Source organism: Carassius gibelio, chromosome A19 (genome assembly GCF_023724105.1).
Source record: "Carassius gibelio isolate Cgi1373 ecotype wild population from Czech Republic chromosome A19, carGib1.2-hapl.c, whole genome shotgun sequence".
Lineage (NCBI taxonomy): Eukaryota > Metazoa > Chordata > Actinopteri > Cypriniformes > Cyprinidae > Carassius > Carassius gibelio.
In genome coordinates, this window is record NC_068389.1 from 18704496 (window position 1) to 18724499 (window position 20004).

Consider the following 20004-nt stretch of genomic DNA (forward strand, 5'->3'; position numbering starts at 1 on the left):
CTCATTAGCAACAAAGATGAGACAAAATACAGGAGCGAGGTGAGCCGCCTGGCCGGGTGGTGCAGTGACAACAATCTCTCTCTGAATGTGGAGAAGAGGAAGGAGATTGTTGTTGACTTCAGGAGAGCACACACTCAGCATGTTCCTCTGACCATCAACAGTGCGACTGTGGAGAGAGTGAGCAGCACCAAATGTGTGCACATCACAGAGGAACTCTCCTGGACTGAAAACACAGTAGCACTGGCCATGAAATCACAGCAATGTCTCTACTTCCTCCGCAAACTGAGAAGAGCTAGAGCCCTGCCCCCAATCATGTACTCCTTCTACAGAGGCACCATCGAGAGAATCCTGATGAGCTGTATCACTGTGTGGTATGGTGCCTGCAACGTGTCCTGCCGAAAGACTCTGCAACGCATGGTGAGAGCAGCTGAGAAGATCTTCGGTGTCTCTCTCCATTCCCTCCAGGACATTTATGGAACTGCCTCATCCTTAAAAGCCCTCTGCATCACAGGTGATCCCACACACCCGTCACACAGCTTCTTCAGTCTGCTGCCATCAGGGAGGAGACTGCGGAGTCTCCAGGCCAGGACCAGCAGACTGAAGGACAGCTTCATCCATCAGGCTGTCAGGAAGCTGAACTCGCTCCGGAACTTGCCCCCCCCCCCCCATATTCAATATATTTCTGTGTGAAAGCAACCACGTTCCGGGATTGATTACCGCATTGAACCCGGGTCGGGGACCTAGTAACATTGCGGGGTTCGACCCGGGACGAGCGCTGATGCAGAGATCGTTTACTTGCTTCAGTGAAAGTATAACGTGCCTAGCGTTTTCGACTCGTACATTACACGTCACACGCTGATGTCACGTGTCGTTATGGGATCTTCAAGGGTTGTGTGTGAAAGCACGCACATATACCGGGTCATCACTGGCAGTGTGAAAGTGCAAAATCTAGCGACCCGGGAACAATTGCAGGAACACTTTACCTGTGTATTTGCCGGAATGGCAGTGTGAAAGGGGCTTTACATATGACACTAATGGAACTAACGTCATTCTACCACCTCATCAGTCAGTTAAATAAAATAACTGTTCTTGTTCCCTTGTCACTTTAATCAGACTGAAAAAGTTTTTTTGCACTAAAAAAACTTTTTATCTGAACTGTTTGTTCACTTCACTGGTTTGCACTCTATCTGCCTTGTGCTGCTTTATTTAACTTTATTTTTAATTTTATTCCATGTCTTTTTTTTTACATTCCCTTATTATGTAGTTGTATCTTATATTTTATATTTGATCTAGATTTTTAGGCTCTACTGTTAGTGTTATCTGTATGCACCGGTGGTCTGAGAGTAACGTAATTTCAATTCTCTGTATGTATGTACTGTACATGTGGAAGAATTGACAATAAAGCAGACTTGACTTGACCTGACTAAGTCATTCTCTTCAAATGCTTTTGAAGTCAGAAACGTGTACTGTGCAACTTTAGAGACGGTCCCTAAATTTGCGAATATCGCACGTCCGACGTCATGCCAACTTTATGGCAGTGTGTGTGGTAGAGCAGGGAATGTATTGCTGGCTTGAGGAGTTATCAGCGTTAATATCCTCGACCTTCGGGTGCCTGGTTTAGGCAAGGAGCCTTTTCTATCCAACTCTTGCTTACAATTGAAAATGTCCGTGTTCTCGGAACCTGCTTTGGAGAAGAAATTATCAGAACTGAGTAACTCCCAGCAGAGCGTGCAAACCCTTTCACTGTGGCTCATCCATCACAGAAAACACTCCAAGACCATCGTCAAAGTCTGGTATAACGAGCTGAAGAAAGGTAAGGAGAGGTACATTTTATCGCAAACACCTAAGATAGCTTTACAATGCGAGGTTATGTTATGTTTTTTGTCGTTTTGAAATTAAATTAAACAACACATATAGCAAACAAGCTAATCATAGGCTCTCTTACAAGCTAACCGCTTAGCTGATCTGCATGTTTTGATTCCTTTGCACATTCTGCAGCTTACAAACTGCAGGTTATTATTGAGACAAACCCTCAATTCTTGACTGGTTTTACGATAACACAATAACAGTCTGTATGAAAATTGCAGCAAAACATGGCAACATGTGTGAAGTCAGTGCTATGTGCAACTCAGATTACAGTTTCACTACTGCATATCAAATTTAGTTGAGTCCCAGAATAAATATTCAATATAATATCTAACTTGCATTAGATTTGTTATGCTTTATCTTCCACTGACCCTGGAAGCCATTTTGAAGCATCTACTCATCTGTTTCATTAATAGTCAGAGGTGTAAAATATTTGAGTAATTTTACTTGATTACTGTACTTAAGTATTATTTTGAGGGATTTGTGCTTTTACTCAAGTACAGTTTAAACTGACTACTTGTACTTTTACTTGATTACATTTCTGAAGAAAAAAACTGTGCTTTTTACTCTTTACAATTTTATTTTATCTTGAAAAGTACATTATATTTTATTTTATCTTATGCTCATTGAATATGGTAAACAGAAGCTCAAGAAGTGTCTGCCTGACATGAGAACTAATGATCATTGTTTTCATGCACCAAGCACGAACATTTCTACTTTAATTATGACTTTCATCAGGTAAATGTCTGGCTTCACCAACAAATCTGAGGAAGCATATTAAGGTAGCAAAGTCTGTTCTGTTTTGATCGAGCCATTAGCTATGTAAATGCAAATAAAATCAGCTATGATCATTTAAATACAATGAATATATTTTGTGGGATATTTTTATTATTATTAAATGTTACAAATCTTCAAAAGAGTGTTTAAATAAACATTATATGCTAAATTAATTGTAATTCATGTTTAGTGATGTTCTTTTCAGTTGGTGGATAAATTTTATTTACAAAGTCATTATATGAAACATTAAGTAGGAATTAGGACTGTCAATGAATTTTTTTTTTTAATCTTAATAATTACATTCTTTTCTCATTAATTCATCTAATTAGTCACAAATAATTATTTATCAATATTTGCTAAGAAAAACTTTAAATGCCCCAAATAAACCTGTAAAAGATTAATTGTCCTTTTAGATGGTAACGTTGAATGGACAACAAAAATAAAGTCGCCTTTAAAAACGTTAACGTTGTATGGTTTAATTCTATGACTCTCCTCATTAATTCAACACATTCTTTTATTCGATTTTATATATATTTCTAGCCTCTCCATCACATCTTGCTCTTCAAAGGGATAGTTCACCCAAAAATGAAAATTCTCTCACCATTTACTGAACCTCTGTCATCCCAGATGTTTATGACTTTCTTTCTTTACATGAACACAAGCAAAGGCACTTCAGAAACCACACAAAGTGAACATGATGGTCAAGATTAAAATATTGGTATTTGTATTTTTCTTACATACAGTATGCCTATCGTTTGACTTAAGAAGACAGTGATTCATTAACAGGGGTCGCACGAGTTACTGTCATATTCTCTTTGTGTGTAGTTTTTGAAGTGTCATTTTTGGATGTCCCATACACTTTTATTTATTTATTTTATTTATTTTTTAACTCGTAGTTTGTGTTTATCTGATAAATGAAAGTCATATAGGATGGCATGAGAGTGGAAATTGAGTTTCCTTTTAATTCTTTTCCCGGATTTTTTTAATTGTTGTTGTTGAACTTAATACACATGTTTGACCTGTGCCATTGCATTTTTTTGGTTCTCTTCCTTTAACCATTCTTCTGTATTTTCTGTCAGAAAAAAAAAGTACTTCTACTTTTTTAATACTTGAGTACAATTTAAAAGTTGTACTTTTTTACTTTTACTCAAGTATACTTTTGACCAGATATTAAATTTCTTGTACTTTCTTGTACTTGTACTTTCACTTGAGTAAAATTTTTGAGTACTTTTTACACCTCTGTTAATAGTTTCAGTTTTATGCCATATATTTTGGGGGGTTTTAGGCCCTAGCCCCGTGTTTTTATTTTATGTATTATTTGGGCAGGGGAATTTCCAGTAAAAATGGCAAGACGCAATGTTTGTACTTGTACCCAGTACCTTCTCTTTTCAGCGTGGCTCATGTGGTCTATGCTGGGATGAGAACAGACCTGTCTGATCTAACACAGGGTGTGTTTTAGGATCAACCAGATCCCCACACTTTTGAATTACAAGTATTGTTTTTCCCAAACACACATTTTGTCAGTGCTATTGCTGCAGTAGTAATGGACTGAAATATTCAGTTGAAATGACAAAAAGAAAAGAAAAAGTTTTCTAGTTTTGGGTGGCCAAAATCATTGACTGGAACAGTTGTTTAATGAGCGCTTCTCTGATAAGGTGTATTACGTATGTCACTATCTAGGGCTAGGCCTTCTGTACTTTTAATGTGACCAAAAATTATGCTAGAGTTAGTTAGTAGCAATATGTGCAATTTGTTTAGCTCGTTGTTGAATAACTTTATTACAACTGGTTTATCACTTGACAGCACTGCACCCTGAATAGTATGAGCTATCCAATTACCTACATTTAATTAAACTTTGTTTTCAATTTGTTTGTTTGTTTTTTTATTTTTAGAAATAAATTTTGATGCATCACTATGTACCCGTTAGAATCCAGTTTTACAGTGGCTTTAGGTTTCATTGTTTGGTCATTTACTATTCAAATGTTATGGTGCCACAGATTCTTGTATCTATTTGTGTATAGAGATATTTACCAGAAATTGCATCTGTACAATTTTTAAGGCTTTCCGTTTGCTATTATCACAGGTTAGCACAGTCCTTTTTATTTTCTCACAGACATAATGAAGATTCACTTCTAGTCTGATCCTGCATAACCACTGGTTCCACTAAAGCATTATTATAATGTTGCACCTTTGTGATCATGACACACAACGCTGTAGGAGTCTAGATTCTGTGATCAGCCCTGTTGTATTGATCTCCAACAGACTGCATGTGAACATCAGCTTAATTAATCTGGATGTACAGTAAAGATTAATTGTGTTTGGAAAACTAGTCTGTTAGTAATTGATGTGTTTGACCTGTTGCCCTGTGATTACATGGCAGCGCTGTTTACAGTTGACGTCAGTCAGAGTAGATGCAATACTTGATTGACAAATGAATGAATGCAAGTTATTGAGCCGCTGTGTAGTTTGTCGTCCATGGAGAAGTGCGTTTTAATCTGCCCTTTAGAGATGGCTCCATGTTTCTATTTGGAAATGATTATCATTGTTTTCTTAAGAGTTTCTCAGCAGTTTTATTTCGACCTAGTCAGGGTTTAGGACAACAATGAGGGCTTTGGATCACTGTGTGAGATAGCAGTACAAAGATGAATTCGTAGGATTCTCTGTCGTCTCCCAGTGATAACAGCGCATTCTTGGTTTTATGGTTTAACCCAGTTTCCTAGGAATGAGCTCCCTTTAGGCTGATGGGATAACATTACAGCTTCAGAAAAACATGATCAGTGGGATCATTGATTGGGTGGTGGTACAAAAAAACAGCGCTATCTTTAGATCATCTTTCCTGAGACCTCATCGTCTCAATAGTGAAGGTGTAGTTTTCAGAGCATGTTTTTGTGATCAGGAAGTATCCACAACTATCATTTCTCACTCGTAAATCTATATGCCGAGCATGGCTGTCCTGACATTCTAACAGAGGTTTGGTGGTAGTACATATGTTAATTTGCTATTCGGTTGTCTCAAATAGGTTTTTCCCCTCTCAACATTCAAACCACTGGTATGAATGATTTAATTGGTTTAATTAAACAGCACATGCCTTTTCTTTTAGATCACAAATATTTAAAGAATCATTCCTCCCCAAACCGACAGCCTATTAAATAAACAATTTTCTTCTTCTCTTTCTCTCTGTGCAGCCCAGGTGTCCCGTAAGCTGACCTTCCTGTATCTTGCAAATGATGTGATACAGAATAGCAAGAGGAAAGGACCAGAGTTCACACAAGATTTTTCCCCAGTCATTGTTGATGCTTTCAAACATGTCTCCAGGTGAGATAAACCAGTATATTTGGTCTGTTTAGCTCCTATTTAAATTGTAATTGTTATATATTTTTTTATTTACTTGGTTTAGTACATTGTATTATGGATTATATAAATGCTGTGTTATTGTGAAATGAGTCATTTTTCCCCTTTTAATGACTATAGTATATAAGTCAATCAATGACACAATAATGATAATTATCAAAAAAAATGGTTTTCCTCAATAAAATGATAAAAAGAGTACGTTAATTGTTCGATATGATGTTTATGCAGCAAAAGCGGAAACAAAACAGCATGACTGGACCATTTATCCGCTCGGCTCAGAGCTCAAACTGAAGCGTAGCGCGAGCTTACTAGAGCAGATAAACAGAAACGCAACGCAACACAACCGACTCTGTGATTTTAGACAAGTTTAAAGCTGGATAAAACAGTGCTGACAAACAGGAGAGACACTGTGCACAACGTTACCATCAAAGGCTTTTCAATCTAGAAATTGTGTGGCAGAAATGTGTGATATTCATATCAAATTCTTATATTATTAAGGCATGTATTAAAGGAGTAATGGAATATAACTGCAGTATTTTTTGTGATTTAAGCTGTAGCGTTTGTACATTTATACTGTATAAGACTACTGTTTCTTATTCAAGTACCTAGAAACCATACAGTTACATTTTTATCATGGTATGCTGCAAACTGCAAGCTGTGCTGGAGATATTCCTCAAAGTCAGGCACCACAAATCTATTCCATCGTGCTTTGAAACTGTATCACTTATTAGAACATGCAGAAACAAAGAAATACTTTTTTCTATTAAGTTATTTATTTTGTTAAGGAGTAAAAGGCTGGGAAAGTGTAAAGAATTCAGAAACGTGAAGTGTAGGAGTAAAGGAGTAGTTCACTTGAAAAATAAAAAAACTTCCTGATAGTTTACTCACCCCGAGATGTTCTTGTCTTTCCTTCTAACACTGGGTCAGGACTTCCCCCTATGTTACGCATGACGAGCATTTGTGATTATTTTTTAATGTATATTTTTAAATGTCAGCTTGTTTTGCTAGATTAGACCCCTGTTCTACGGTTTGAAGCTGCAATGAAACTGCAATTTGGTCCTTAAACCCCTTGACCACCATTGAAGTCCATTATATGGAGAAAAATAGTTTTCCTCAAAAACTTAATTTCCTCCAACATTTTGTCTCTGCCAAAACCCTTTATCCCTGAAGTATGCTCTATTAGCTTGTGCTGGTTTTAACCCTGTGTATCTCTTTTTATTCATTTGACTCTTTTGAAGACATTTTTAACAACTAAGCCAAGAAGTTTTTAGTTAAAATAAATTGTAAGATCATGATATAATATAGCCATACATTTTTCTCTCTATAGAAATTGCCACAGAAGCTGGCATTTTGTTAAACCCAAACAAACATTCAAGGTAGTTTGTTTATTGAATTCTTCAAATATACATTTTACTTAGCCAAATATAATTGGGCCTTACCTTGAATATTTGCATCTTGTAGTTGTGTTGCTATCATTCTTCCTGTGCTAAAATTATACTTACCATTTTTTTATCTACCTTGTCTAGTGAAGGAGACGAGAGCTGTAAGAAACAGTTAGGTAGAGTTTTGTCCATCTGGCAGGAAAGAGCTGTCTATGAGAATGACATACTGGACAAACTCTCTGATGTCCTGCGTAAGTAAACCACCACAAGATCACCCTGATTTCAAAGGTTATTGTAACTGCAGTGTAGTCGCTCTGAGAGTTTTTTTGATAAGTGTGATGTAAAGTCTTTGTTAAAAGAGAGAATGCCTTTGTTAATGTATGACATGTAGAATGTCTCCTCATGACTTACAGAGGTAGAAAAGAAGGCCAAGAAAAGGCCTTATGAAGAGATTAAGGTGAACAATGATGACTTTGCCTCCCAAAGCTCCCCTGCTGAACCTCCACAGGTATGAACGAACGGCCTTACGTAATGCATATTTACCTATAAACTGACCCCAAGTCAGTTTAATCTTCCATGTCATGACATGTTTTGTGTGTCTCAGACTGCAGATCTGATCCGAGCACTACAGGAACTTGAGAACGCAGCCTCCAGTGATGCAGCTCTCCGCCAGAGGATCTCTGCTCTACCCCCAGAGGTGCAGGACACCTCTCTTTTGCACAAAGTTACGGGTGAGAATGCCAGAACCAAGTAAATGCAACAGAATCAATTAGAAATCTAATTTTGAATTGATGATTCATGGTGTCAGCACTTTACAGCACAGATTATAATGCCTGTTTCACACATATAATACTCCGTCTGCAGTGCGTATGCGTTGCGTATTTTTTTACACACCAATGTTAACGGATCAGAGCGTTCACACTGTACGCGGTTGCGGTCGGTCAGTGCATTCCAGGAGCAGTGCATCTGCAGCAGTGCAGCGATCGTTTACGTACCAAGTCTATTTCTGCTGTGCTGCACGCGCTGAATTAAAGTGACCGCGCATTGTTGGCGGTAAAAATGAACATGGATTGACAAGGAAATGCAGTCATTTTACAATAAATGTATACTACCCTATTTTCCGCACTATAAGGCGCACTTAAAAGCCTTGAATTTTCTCAAAAAAACGACAGTTTGCCTTATAATCTGCTGCTTCTGCACCACATACGTAACGCACACGGACTGCATGCACACTGCAGATGGAGTATGTGTGAAACAGGCGTTAAGTGCTCAGTTGGAACAGAACGCTGGGGTCCCCAGATTATGTAAAAATTTACTCTTAAACTTGACAAACACAGCATTCATAGCATGAAATGTGATGCAACAGTAAAATTACTGTCTGCTTGTGTACATGAAAAAAATCTTTATTACTATTATTACTCATAGAAAAAACTTACAACTTAAGCTTAATGATGACCACACTGCACACAGGCGATTGGTAATTGATAAGCAGTGATTTAATTTAAATAGGCTTAAAGAACTTGTAAACTGAAACTCATCTTAAAGGGATAGTTCACTCAAAAATTAAAATTCTATCATAATTTCTCAAAGGTGAAAAGTAAACCCAAAAGATAGCATGACCCTGGTTCCAAGAAAAAACAAATTCTTACTTGTTTTCGGGTTTTGGCCTACAAAAATACGCAATCTCTGCAGTACTATATAGTAAGCTGAACAAAAATCATCTGTAGTTGACCATTCTGAAGTCTGTCCTGATTGTGTTTTTTCAGATAAAGAGTCAGGGGAGCGTCTTTCTCGGTTGGTGGAAGAGGCCTGCATGCTTCTAGCTGACTACAGCGGGCGGCTGGCGGCAGAGATTGATGACCGGCGGCAGCTCACACGCACGCTTGCCGTCTTTTTGCAGAGTCAGAGAGACGGTCTGGCCCAGAATGAGCAGAAACTAGAAGTGGGTAAACTTACTGAGTTCACATTTTCTTCCCTTTTCTGCTTTATCCTTACCTGCTGTCTCCACGTGTCAGTTTCTTTCTTCTATTCATTCTTTTTATAGTTATGTTCATGTTATCACTGTGATCTTAATTGCATTTTGTTGCTTCATATTTGGTGTTCGTTCTGCACATGGAGGACAGTGAAACTCCAGTAGCAAGTAATTTTTGCAAACGCAGCCCTATATATCTCTGATCTTTTAATTCCTATGAATGAGTTTTGGATTATTGGTCTGGTAAGAATAAACACTTAGTTCACGTAAAAGTTTTATGGACATTAACTGCTTCATTTTCCAGCCTTTGCCAACAGGTAGTGAGCAGGTTCCTGTCTTCCACCTGATGTCGCCTTTTCAGAATAAATAAAAGAAAATAACATCAATCTCTTGAGTGTGACTTATTTATTTATTTTTGCTTATGCACTGGCTTTCACAAATACATCCTTATTGAGTGACATAACTTTAAAAAACCAAACTGGCTGTGGGTATTTTGTAACTTTTTAGTTCTACTGTAGTTAACATGATTTAAACAATGAACGCCTTTGCAGCATTTATTATTTTTGGTTAATATTAACATTGCAAGTTAAAAATGTAGGAACTAATAAACAATAGCATGTTTACAAATGCTGATTACCTAATGCTTGTAAAATATTGTTTATTATTAGTTCATAATGCCAAATATGTTGGTAAATCTATAGAAATGTATTTTATTTATTTATGTATATATAGAGAGAGAGAGAGAGAGAGAGAGAGAATTTAAATTAATCCTTTTATACACCGTTCATCTAGAACTAAAAATATGAAAGTAAATAATCTGAAGAGATTGTTTTATAAGCATAGTTCATGCATTTATATATTGGTTTTAATTTTGTTTTCAGCTGAACTCAAAGTGTGATTTTACGCTTAAAGGTTAGAAAATAGTTATAGTTATCATTACATGAGTGTAGGCCATATTTCATTTCCTTTTAAAATCTGTGCTATGTGCAGTTTACATTTTAGTAGAACAAATATCAATCCTACAAAAAGGTACAATCTTTTAATTTTTGGAATCAAATTAGTCTTGATTATAACATGCATTTAACATGTCCATCTGAAAGATATATATATATATATATATATATATATATTATAGTTTAAATTTTTTTTTGGTGAATTAAACATTTTAATCATGTTTAAAACTCTAGTTCTGAGATGCTTTTCTAATTCTTTAAAATGGTAAACATTCTACTGTTTAATTAAACGTATGAATGTTGAAGGGATTTAAAAAGTAACTTTTAAAACTTTATGTACTTCATTTTACATGATGGAACATAATAACATTTCTAAACTTTGTAACTGATGTAAATTAAGCATTGGTAGTGTTAGGAAACATAAATACCAATAACTTAAGCCTTTGGAACAATCACAGGGCTTCACTAATACTGAAATATATCCATTAAGTAATATATATCATTCAAAATGTAATAACGCTAGAAACTTCTCAATGTTATCTATTCTGTTTTGCATATATACATGTTTAAAATGCTTTGAATAACAGCAGACCTTATTGTTTTAATGTATCTGTACTCACTGTAAATGGTAACAACTGATATGTGTTTCTGAGAGATACTGAGAACTGAAACAAAGTGATGTTGTAACATCTGAACTAAATTAAACCGTTCAGTAAATTTTATAAATTCCAAAAACCGTTTGACTTATTGCACTTAAAGAGCCTTATCTTTAATATATAAAAACATTTTGGTTATAAACAAATACATAAATATTAATTATTTCTGCAGCATCACAAAACAATAAATAAAAGAAAAGAAAGATTATTAGAAAGATTATTAGAGTACATTTACAAGAAAGTAGTGTTTCAGTTATTTTACTTATTATTTTACTTAACAATTAAATTGATAATTATGTATACATTTTTCCATTGTACATTTTTATTTTACTAATAAACGCCAGTTATATTTTTGCACTAACTAGGTTGTTTGCATGTTTTTATTTTAGGAATACAAGCGCAAATTGGCCCGGGTGTCCCAGGTACGGAAGGAGCTGCGGTCTCGTCTCAGCAGTCTCCCAGACCTCTCTAGGCTCCCTAGTGTTACAGGTGGCCACGTTCGCCTGCCCTCCTCCGGCGATCTCTATAGCCCCTCTGATTGAGCTGGACTCTCACCACATCACCTCTCCTCTGGTCCCCTTGCTTTTTTTTTTCCCCCAAGAGTTGACGTCACCTAACCCCACTATACTGTTAGTGGATGTGTCCAATATGCAGTCCATGGCTGCCTGAGTGTTTCACTGATGAGCACCATCACTTGAAAATCCCCATTGTAATGGAAAAAGTATTGTTCAAGTAGGATGACCATCCTGGACACTTCCTGGCTGGGATTTCTAAATTGCCTAAAATGTTGGTATGTTTTATGCCATTTAGACATCTCGGCCAGTACATGTCTGGGAAAAAGAGAACTTATGATTGCCCACATTCAAGTGCATTGGAATCAATGCAGTCATTTAAATAATAGAATAATAGAAGTTGTTCTTGAAAAACAAGATGAGTCCGTAGAAGAACTTCAGATGTTTCCTTTTGTATTGCTTTGTTTTGGAAGCTTCCATAAAGTAAGACACCAAAAGTAAGTAGAGGTCCAACCCAACAAGCAAAGATCTGCATTGGTAAATTACTTTACAAACAGACATTATATGAAAGTTTGCTTTGATAATATCCACCTGTTCTTCAGTCTGTAGGTTTCTCTCCAGCTCCTCTCTTACTCATTTGATATTACTTCAGATCTTCAGATTTGTGGTGATGTTATTTTTGTATTTATGCAGTGAATATTCATCTCGGTGCAGCAGCTAATACTCCGCTGTGGTATTTTAGTAGGGCAGTCATATCAACGAACCCCTTTTGTAAACTGAAGGTTACATGTGCTAGAGTTAATGTAGTTAAAAGAGCTTTGCAGTGAGCAAAGAGATGTTTTCCCTTCTGGGTTTGTGCTTATCAGCATACATCACTTCAATAGTAGAGTATACCTTATAATATTCAGATTTTAATCTCTTTAGGTTTATTTTATTAAAATTATGCAATCATGACCAAGAAGTAAGCCTATCTGAAAAACAATTTTAGATGCCTCAAAAGGTCACAGCGGTTGTTCGCACCATTGATCAAACAAATTCAAATGTGTTTTCTGTCATATTGTCCCCTTTTTCATCTAGAAACAGTGCTTTGGTAATGATGATTCAATTGTTCATTGTCCCTATGGGTCTGTTGGTTGAATAATAAGTGTTTATGTGCATTTTACTGTATGGTCTCTCCCTCATTGGTCATCTGTGATGAAAAGAATTAAACTACTAGTTACAACCGTTTCCTTTGTAGGAGCTGAAGGGGCCACGCATTGCCTGTGAAACCACAACTTTTAACTTATTTAGTTGCAAGTGTACATTTTAACATCAGCCTTTGTAAGTAATGTGTCGGTCTGAGCCAAATAAAGCAGAAGGCAAAGAATAAAATCATCCGTTTAGTTGTTTATATTCTATCAAATTATAATCATTTCAATAGTCTTTTTGTGACTTGTTTGGAAAATACAATGTAGCCTACCATTAAAGTGATTAAATTAGGCAAACATTTAAACCTAATCAATTTACTGAATGTGTTAGAGCTTTTCAGTGATGTGTTAACTGATTGTCTCTCATGGGCTCTTTCAGTTATGTGGGGTGATCAACAAACAGAATCGTTTTAAGTCGCAAAATGCATTTTCTTACACATTTTACCATATGGGATATTTCATGATATAGTTAACACATTTGGGAATATTTCTAATAAAAAGGAAAAAAATATATCAGTTATAGTGGCTGCTGTGTGTCACATGATGAGCATGACGCCCCTGACGCTACAATTCAAAAATATTTGTCAGATAAAAAACATAATGAAACATTCATTTGAGTTTAAATTGTTATAGCTTTCTTCTAGAGATTGTAGTGATACATGGCATTGGGAAAATGACTTAATGAATAATACTGGAAGTAGGTTAACATAAATGAACCTACACAAAGCACAAGTGGTCCCTGCCTAGCCCCCCAGTTACCGTGGTCTAGAACCGCCACTGCTTTCATTGTCAATCATCGAAGTCTTGGGCAACTTGCAAGCAGCCTGAGCTTTGCGCACGGTTCACAGTCACAAGGCTTCAGATAAATCCGCTTGTCCTCTGAGCACCAAATATTAAGAGTTATACCTCCTGCATATTATAGCTACAACACAGGTTAAAATTGTGATATTTTATTTCTGTAGTCCACTCTTTTAATATAATAATATCTTAAAGTTAATAATAACAAATTTAGCTACCACAGCAGCTTGGAGAAATTAGTGAGTATATTATGCACAAATAAACAGCGTCACTTCATTCATGTTAATGGTCGCGATATTGTCCTCCACTATATCTCCAAATTGAAGGACCCTAAGGATGCTATTGTCGTGGTTTGTATGAGAAAAACACATCATAGTTTGATCAGAAACTGTTTGCACACGGTTCGCAGTCACAAGGCTTCAAATAACAGCGCTTTTGCACTGAGCCTCAGATACCAGCACTTTTCCTCCTGGAGATGCTGCGGCGACAGTGACACGACAGGAGTTTAACGCCCTCGTTCTCATATCTCATCCTTATTTTAGCATTTCAGATAGGAATAACTTATATTTTAAACGTTTGATAAATAAGTTCTAGGAAAACTTAAGCCATGGTCAAAATTGATCCGGAAAAGATCCATTTGGTGGCGGACAACGGCGCAAAAATGTACACCATCACGTCGGAAGGGTAAACTGACTCTTGTTTATTTCAATGTCTTATGTTGTTTTTATTTTCTTTACTTTTTTTCTTAATTTATTAGTATTGCAAATGATTATTTGAACGAAAGGTGTTATTTATTTGTTTATTTATTTATTTTTTAACTTGAATTATATTTTGATTGTTTTATAGACTAGCCTGAAAGGACACATAACTTTTTTTCCCCCATTTAGGCTACTTTTCTCCTTTCATTAATGTAATAGTAACGAGTGATATTACACATAGTCATAAGGGTCTCAGTGGAGTGCAAACTAGTTTGCACTGCGCCCCAATCCGGATGAGAAACGGTCTGAATCGATTCGCGAATCGGTTCCTTTCGTTCGGACCGCTGTTTTCTAACTGAATCATTTGGAGTACAGCCTATACAAGAACACAGAACAAACATAGATGAAGCCTATAACTCACCTATAACTCAACTACAACAAATGGCTACTTTTGAAAGATAACTCGGGATAACTTTAACTCTTTGTATAGCATCCTATTTATATATTTAAAAAACAAGTTATTTAAATATTTTTATGTAGGCTATAGCCTATTTAAATCATTGTAGGCTACATGGGAATTGGCATACATGCTAATACTTTTAGATAAACCTGCTGTTTGTCATTCAAAACGAATAAGAGATCCTTATGTTCTTATGTTTATGACTGTTTATTCTGCTGTTTCAGTATGTCCTCTGTTGAGATGAAGGATAGTAAGCACTGTCATGATAACAGCCGTGCCCTGGAAGACCGAGAGCGGGAAAAAAAGCTTGCCAAGAAACGCCTATACATTGTTTCAGTAGTGTGTCTGGTCTTCATGATTGGCGAGATCTTAGGTGTGTGACCCTTACTGATGATTGGTTGGCTGTCATATTTGTTTTTGCACACATGAAGGATTGCTGGTCTGTTACAGGTGGGTATTTTGCTGGGAGTCTGGCTGTTATGACAGATGCCGCACACCTGCTCGTGGACCTTACCAGCTTCATCATCAGTTTGTGCTCGCTGTGGCTGTCGTCCAGACCTGCTACACGCACTCTCAATTATGGCTGGCATCGAGCAGGTGAATCACTGGATTTGTAGAACAGTAAATTGTTGTCATGTGACTCAAAACTCCTGGATGACGGCCTCATTTTTTCACAAACACACACACACACACACAATATATATAATATGTGCATATAATTTTTTTTTCTTTTTTTAAAGTAATACTTTTATTCAGCAAATACATTAAATATGTTACTAAATATTCCTGTTTCAAATAAATATAGGATGATTTTTATATTTTATTTTTTTATTAAAGAATCCTGAGCAAATAAAGTTTACACAAAAATATTATGCATCACAGCTCTTTGTAATATTGCTCATAATAAGAATCCCACTTAACTCTTCAGTGTCACGTGATCCTTCAGAAATTATTCTAATATGCTGTTTTGGTGCTTAAAGGGACAGTTTACCTTCAGTTGCTGGTCCCCACTGACTTGCACAGTTTTTTATACTATGTAAGACAGGGGGACCAGCAACTGAAGGTGAACTGTCCCTTTAAGCACCAAAACAGCATATTAGAATAATTTCTGAAGGATCACCTGACACTGAAGACTGTTGTAAAGGCTGCTGAAAATTCAACTTTGCCATCACAGTAATAAATTATATGAACATGTAAAATAGTTATTTAAAATTTTAATAACATTACACAATATTACAATTTTTTTTTTTATCAAATAAATGCAGCCTTGGTGAGCATAAGAGACCTCTTTCAAAAACATAAAAAAAATCTTACCCCAAATTTTTGAACAGTATTGTATTCATACGTATTTATTCTCGATGTATGCTATAGTGAACTATACAAAGTACAATTGTAATTTCATCTACTTATATACTATTGGGTATTTTCAGAAATCTTGGGTGCTCTGCTATCTGTCTTCACCATTTGGCTGGTGACTGGTGTGCTGGTGTATCTGGCAGTGGAACGGCTCATTCAAGATGACTTCACTATTGAGGGCACAGTCATGCTCATTACCTCTGGCTGTGCTGTACTGGCCAACATTATGTAAGACAAAAACCTCACTGAGCGATGCCATTCTATTTCTGAGTATATTTGCACACTATTAATAGCCCTAATCTAATAACTAACTAATCTATGAAATTTTAACAAAATCGTTATTTGCTGTGAAAACTGACTTCCTTCTGTTGTTCTCTGTGCAGAATGGCCTTCACTCTGCATCAGTCAGGTCATGGCCATAGTCACGGTGGTCTGAGCGGTGGCCACGGCCACAGTCATGACCATAGCAAGAAAAATGGCCACAGCAATTCTAACGCTAATCATCATGACATCGAAAAGCATGGGTCTGGTAAAAGGCAACAAGCTAATGCTAGCGTCAGGGCAGCGTTTGTCCATGTGATTGGAGACCTTCTACAGAGTGTCAGTGTGCTTGTCAGTGCCCTCATCATCTTTTTTAAGGTAAGAGATTATTAGATCTGAGGTCTGATGAGTCCTAACTGATGAACCAGAAGTATTTAATGTAAAAGTATCATTGGCTTAACCAGTAGCTGTTTGTTATATAGAAAAAGAGCAGAAAACAGACAGTTATGAGGGAATGCTAGTGTTGTCTGAATGCATTTTAATGTAATAGTGTGGCAGATAATAAGTATAGATCCAATTTTGATGGCATAATACTAATGAAAAATGTAATTCTTTTCTTTTTATAGCCTGAATATAAAATTGCAGATCCCATCTGCACCTTCCTGTTTTCTATATTTGTCCTGGGAACCACAATCACCATCATGAGGGACATTATCATTGTCTTAATGGAAGGTAAAAATGTATTGTGTTTTTTTCTGTTTCAGTTATGCTTCAGAAATCGTAGAGCTGTAGTTTAGGTAAAGAGTGGTGACTTTAAAAAACCTTATAAATATGTTTACATCACAGACATAACATTGACTAAACTTAGACATACTTTGTCTATTTTAGTTCTTTCAATGAAAATAGTCCCACAAGAAGCTAAAAGAGAATCTGTTATGTCTGTGACTCTGTAATAGTGGTGTTCTGTTCCTGAATGAATCAGTGTTTTTGAGGGAATCATTTACTTGAGTGACTGAATCACTGATAATGATGTCACTGATTTTGTTCCTGGTTGAGTGAATGATTTCATGACTCACATGTTGTGACCGTCACTGGGTTTGTTCCTGAATGAATCAGTGTTTTTGAGGGAATAATCTGAGCAGATGGTTGATTAAACACTCACTTGGTCTCTTCTCACCACCTCCAGGTGATGTATGGTTTAAACCTCTAAGAAAGAGTCACTCTTCTTCATTGCTAATAGAAACATGCTAACACAGACAAACTGAGCGATTAAAACAGTGAAATGTCGTTAATCAAATTCAAGGACCCGAAATCCACTGATTTAAAATATAGTTTTGATTAATTTAATTTCTAAATTTCTGGTCACCACAAATTGTCATATTTCCATCATGAAATTTCAGTTTTAATGAGTTATTATTCTTAATTTAGGACGTAGTAATAATGATGAATAAGCAGGTCTGTCAAAATGTGTGACTGGCTAATTCAAATGAAGGTAAATCTTAAATATGACTATCTGTAAATGAATACAAGCTGTTTAATTGGCACTCTGTGGAAAGTTGTTTCATTTTTCATGCCTTCTGAATTTCTTATCCTCTTTAAAACATTTGTTGGAAGATGAAGATTTGAATTAGGATCTCGTCAGCCTCAGTGTTTCTCCTCCACAGGTACGCCGGCTGGTGTGAACTACAATGAGGTGAGGGAACAACTGCTCCGAGTAAAGGGTGTCAAAGCTGTGCACAACCTTCACATCTGGGCCTTGACAATGAACCAGGCTGTACTTTCTGCTCATGTGGCTATAGGTAACACTTTTAACTCCATATTGAATTTTTGTGCCATTTATTTGCATATCCTAAAGCAAAAACATATATTCACCCTAGCCATAAGTTTATAACCGTCTGTTCATTTTTCACTCTTCAGATGATACTGTAGAGCCACAGGCGGTGCTGAGAGAAATGACCCAGACCTGTTTCACCTCATACAATTTCCATTCAGTAACCATTCAACTGGAGCATCAGGCTGACCAAAGGGCTGACTGTAACCTCTGTGAAGACCCCACAAAGTGAAACACCCACAGACTTTTATATTAAAGAGTGGCCCTGGTCCAAAGGGACAAAAGAGAATCATTCCACAAGTTTTATTTCAAAATAAGGTGTTTTCGGATTTCAGACACCTCTGTTCATGTGTGTTTTTTCACTTATTTGGATTTAAAGGGATGGTCTCCCAAAAATGAAAATTCTGCCAACACATTTCACATTCACGTCACATATTCTTACCTTTATGATGTTCCAACACTTTATTACTTTTTTTTTATTATTATTATTCATGAAATGTGTTTGGACCCCATTGTTCTTCTTTTCTGTTCTGTAGTCATACAGAACAGCATGAAGATGAGATTAAATACCTGCATTTTATTTTGGGTGAACTATCCCTTTAAGAACAATTTGTTGTGAATAGATCTGTCAGAAAAAAATAAATAGATTGTTGAAATGTGCCAAATTTAATTCACTGAGGTTGGTAAGAAGGTACTTTAGCAATGAAAAACAATTCTGAATAGTCAATGCAATAACATTTTTTGTTCTGTCCATTTACGTTTTTCATTCATATGTTTATTTTTTGTCATCAGCAGACAGGAGAACTGTGCTGGTGTAATGTACTGTATTCTTTGAACCATCCCATATTTAAAAGGATAATTACCACAAATCAAAGGCATGTTCATCTTATTGTTGTTCTTAGGTTTCTTTCTTATTTCTTTAACACTAAGAGATCTTTTCATTCATTTTATTACTACAGGACTGATCAGTGATTTTGTCCCATTTACAATGTTATGTTTTGCAATTTTATGGTAACCCTTTACAATAAGATTCCATTAGTTACAAAAGTTACTAACAATAAGCAGTGTTTATTAATATTTGTTATAGTTAAAAATGAATATTTGTTAAAAAACACAACTGATCATTGTAAGCTCATGCTAGCACGGGTCTATTAAATAGTTGGGTATTAACGGATGAATACGGAAAAATATATATTCAAAAGTGAATATTAAAATTGAAAAAGTAAAGTATGTTTGAATTTATTGGTAGTGTACAGTTTGGTGGATTTGCCTTACAGATTTGCCACCCCAGATACTTTTACATATAATAAACAGAAAATTTAAATCAAATCTAGAACAGGTTTCTACACAAATGTTGTCTTCCATCACTTAATTCCCAATTTGCATGTATTATTCAAAGGAAAGCCCATCAAAAGAACAAGCAGCTTAATTCCATCGCTATCTCTCGCTCTCTCGCTTTCATTCTCTTTTAAGTGAAATACTGTATCTCATTGTACCTCCTGCTCATCCATGGTCTAATCCTCTTATAGTCCACTGGATGAGGATAGAAAATCAAGCCAAGCTAATAATCAAAATATACAGAGAAAAGCCTTTTTGTAGTGGGAGTCCCTATGTGGCTTTACACACTATGAATAAGAAGAGTAATTGTCAAACTGTTGTGTGTAAGTGCATATTCTATACTGAGAGGAACAATGTCACTCGGGTTTACAATGAAAGACCTACATCTATGAAAGCCACTCAGACTACAAATTACCTAAAATTATATGCAATCATCTTCTTTGATACTGAAAAAGGATTTGTAGGATTATTAGGCATATAAATAGACAGAAGCAAAAGTGCATGTCCACAAAACAGACTTGAACTCAAGTGAAATCATTGTTTCTGATCATAGGGAGGCTGAAGTTCTCATTGATTCTTGTTTGGTTGTTGTTTAAAATCAACACA

General features: G+C 36.1%; 1 protein-coding gene across 2 annotated transcripts; it reads left to right on the forward strand.

The window, feature by feature from the left end:
- Positions 1-1509: 1509 nt before the first annotated feature.
- Positions 1510-18934, forward strand: LOC127935861 (regulation of nuclear pre-mRNA domain-containing protein 1A-like). Of its 2 annotated transcripts, XM_052534061.1 has the most exons (14): positions 1510-1813; positions 5829-5958; positions 7521-7627; positions 7790-7884; positions 7981-8107; positions 9143-9318; positions 11347-11497; positions 14836-14985; positions 15063-15209; positions 16043-16196; positions 16352-16607; positions 16856-16961; positions 17894-18028; positions 18147-18934. In XM_052534061.1, the coding sequence occupies exons 1-14, from the start codon at positions 1663-1665 to the stop codon at positions 18290-18292; spliced, it is 2031 nt and encodes a 676-aa protein (XP_052390021.1). In that variant the 5' UTR covers positions 1510-1662; the 3' UTR covers positions 18293-18934. The 2 variants fall into 2 exon arrangements, with proteins under 2 accessions (XP_052390021.1, XP_052390020.1); XM_052534060.1 differs by lacking the exons at positions 11347-11497; positions 14836-14985; positions 15063-15209; ... (3 more) ...; positions 17894-18028; positions 18147-18934 and adding an exon at positions 9653-9734.
- The last annotated feature ends 1070 nt before the right edge of the window (positions 18935-20004 follow it).

Bases quoted from the DNA above. Each gene is read 5' to 3' on its own strand.
- LOC127935861 (XM_052534061.1), top strand. From the start codon at position 1,663: ATGTCCGTGTTCTCGGAACCTGCTTTGGAGAAGAAATTATCAGAACTG. The intron at 5,959-7,520 runs GTGAGATAAACC...TACCTTGTCTAG, and splicing joins GCTTTCAAACATGTCTCCAG to TGAAGGAGACGAGAGCTGTA. The intron at 7,885-7,980 runs GTATGAACGAAC...TGTGTGTCTCAG, and splicing joins CCCCTGCTGAACCTCCACAG to ACTGCAGATCTGATCCGAGC.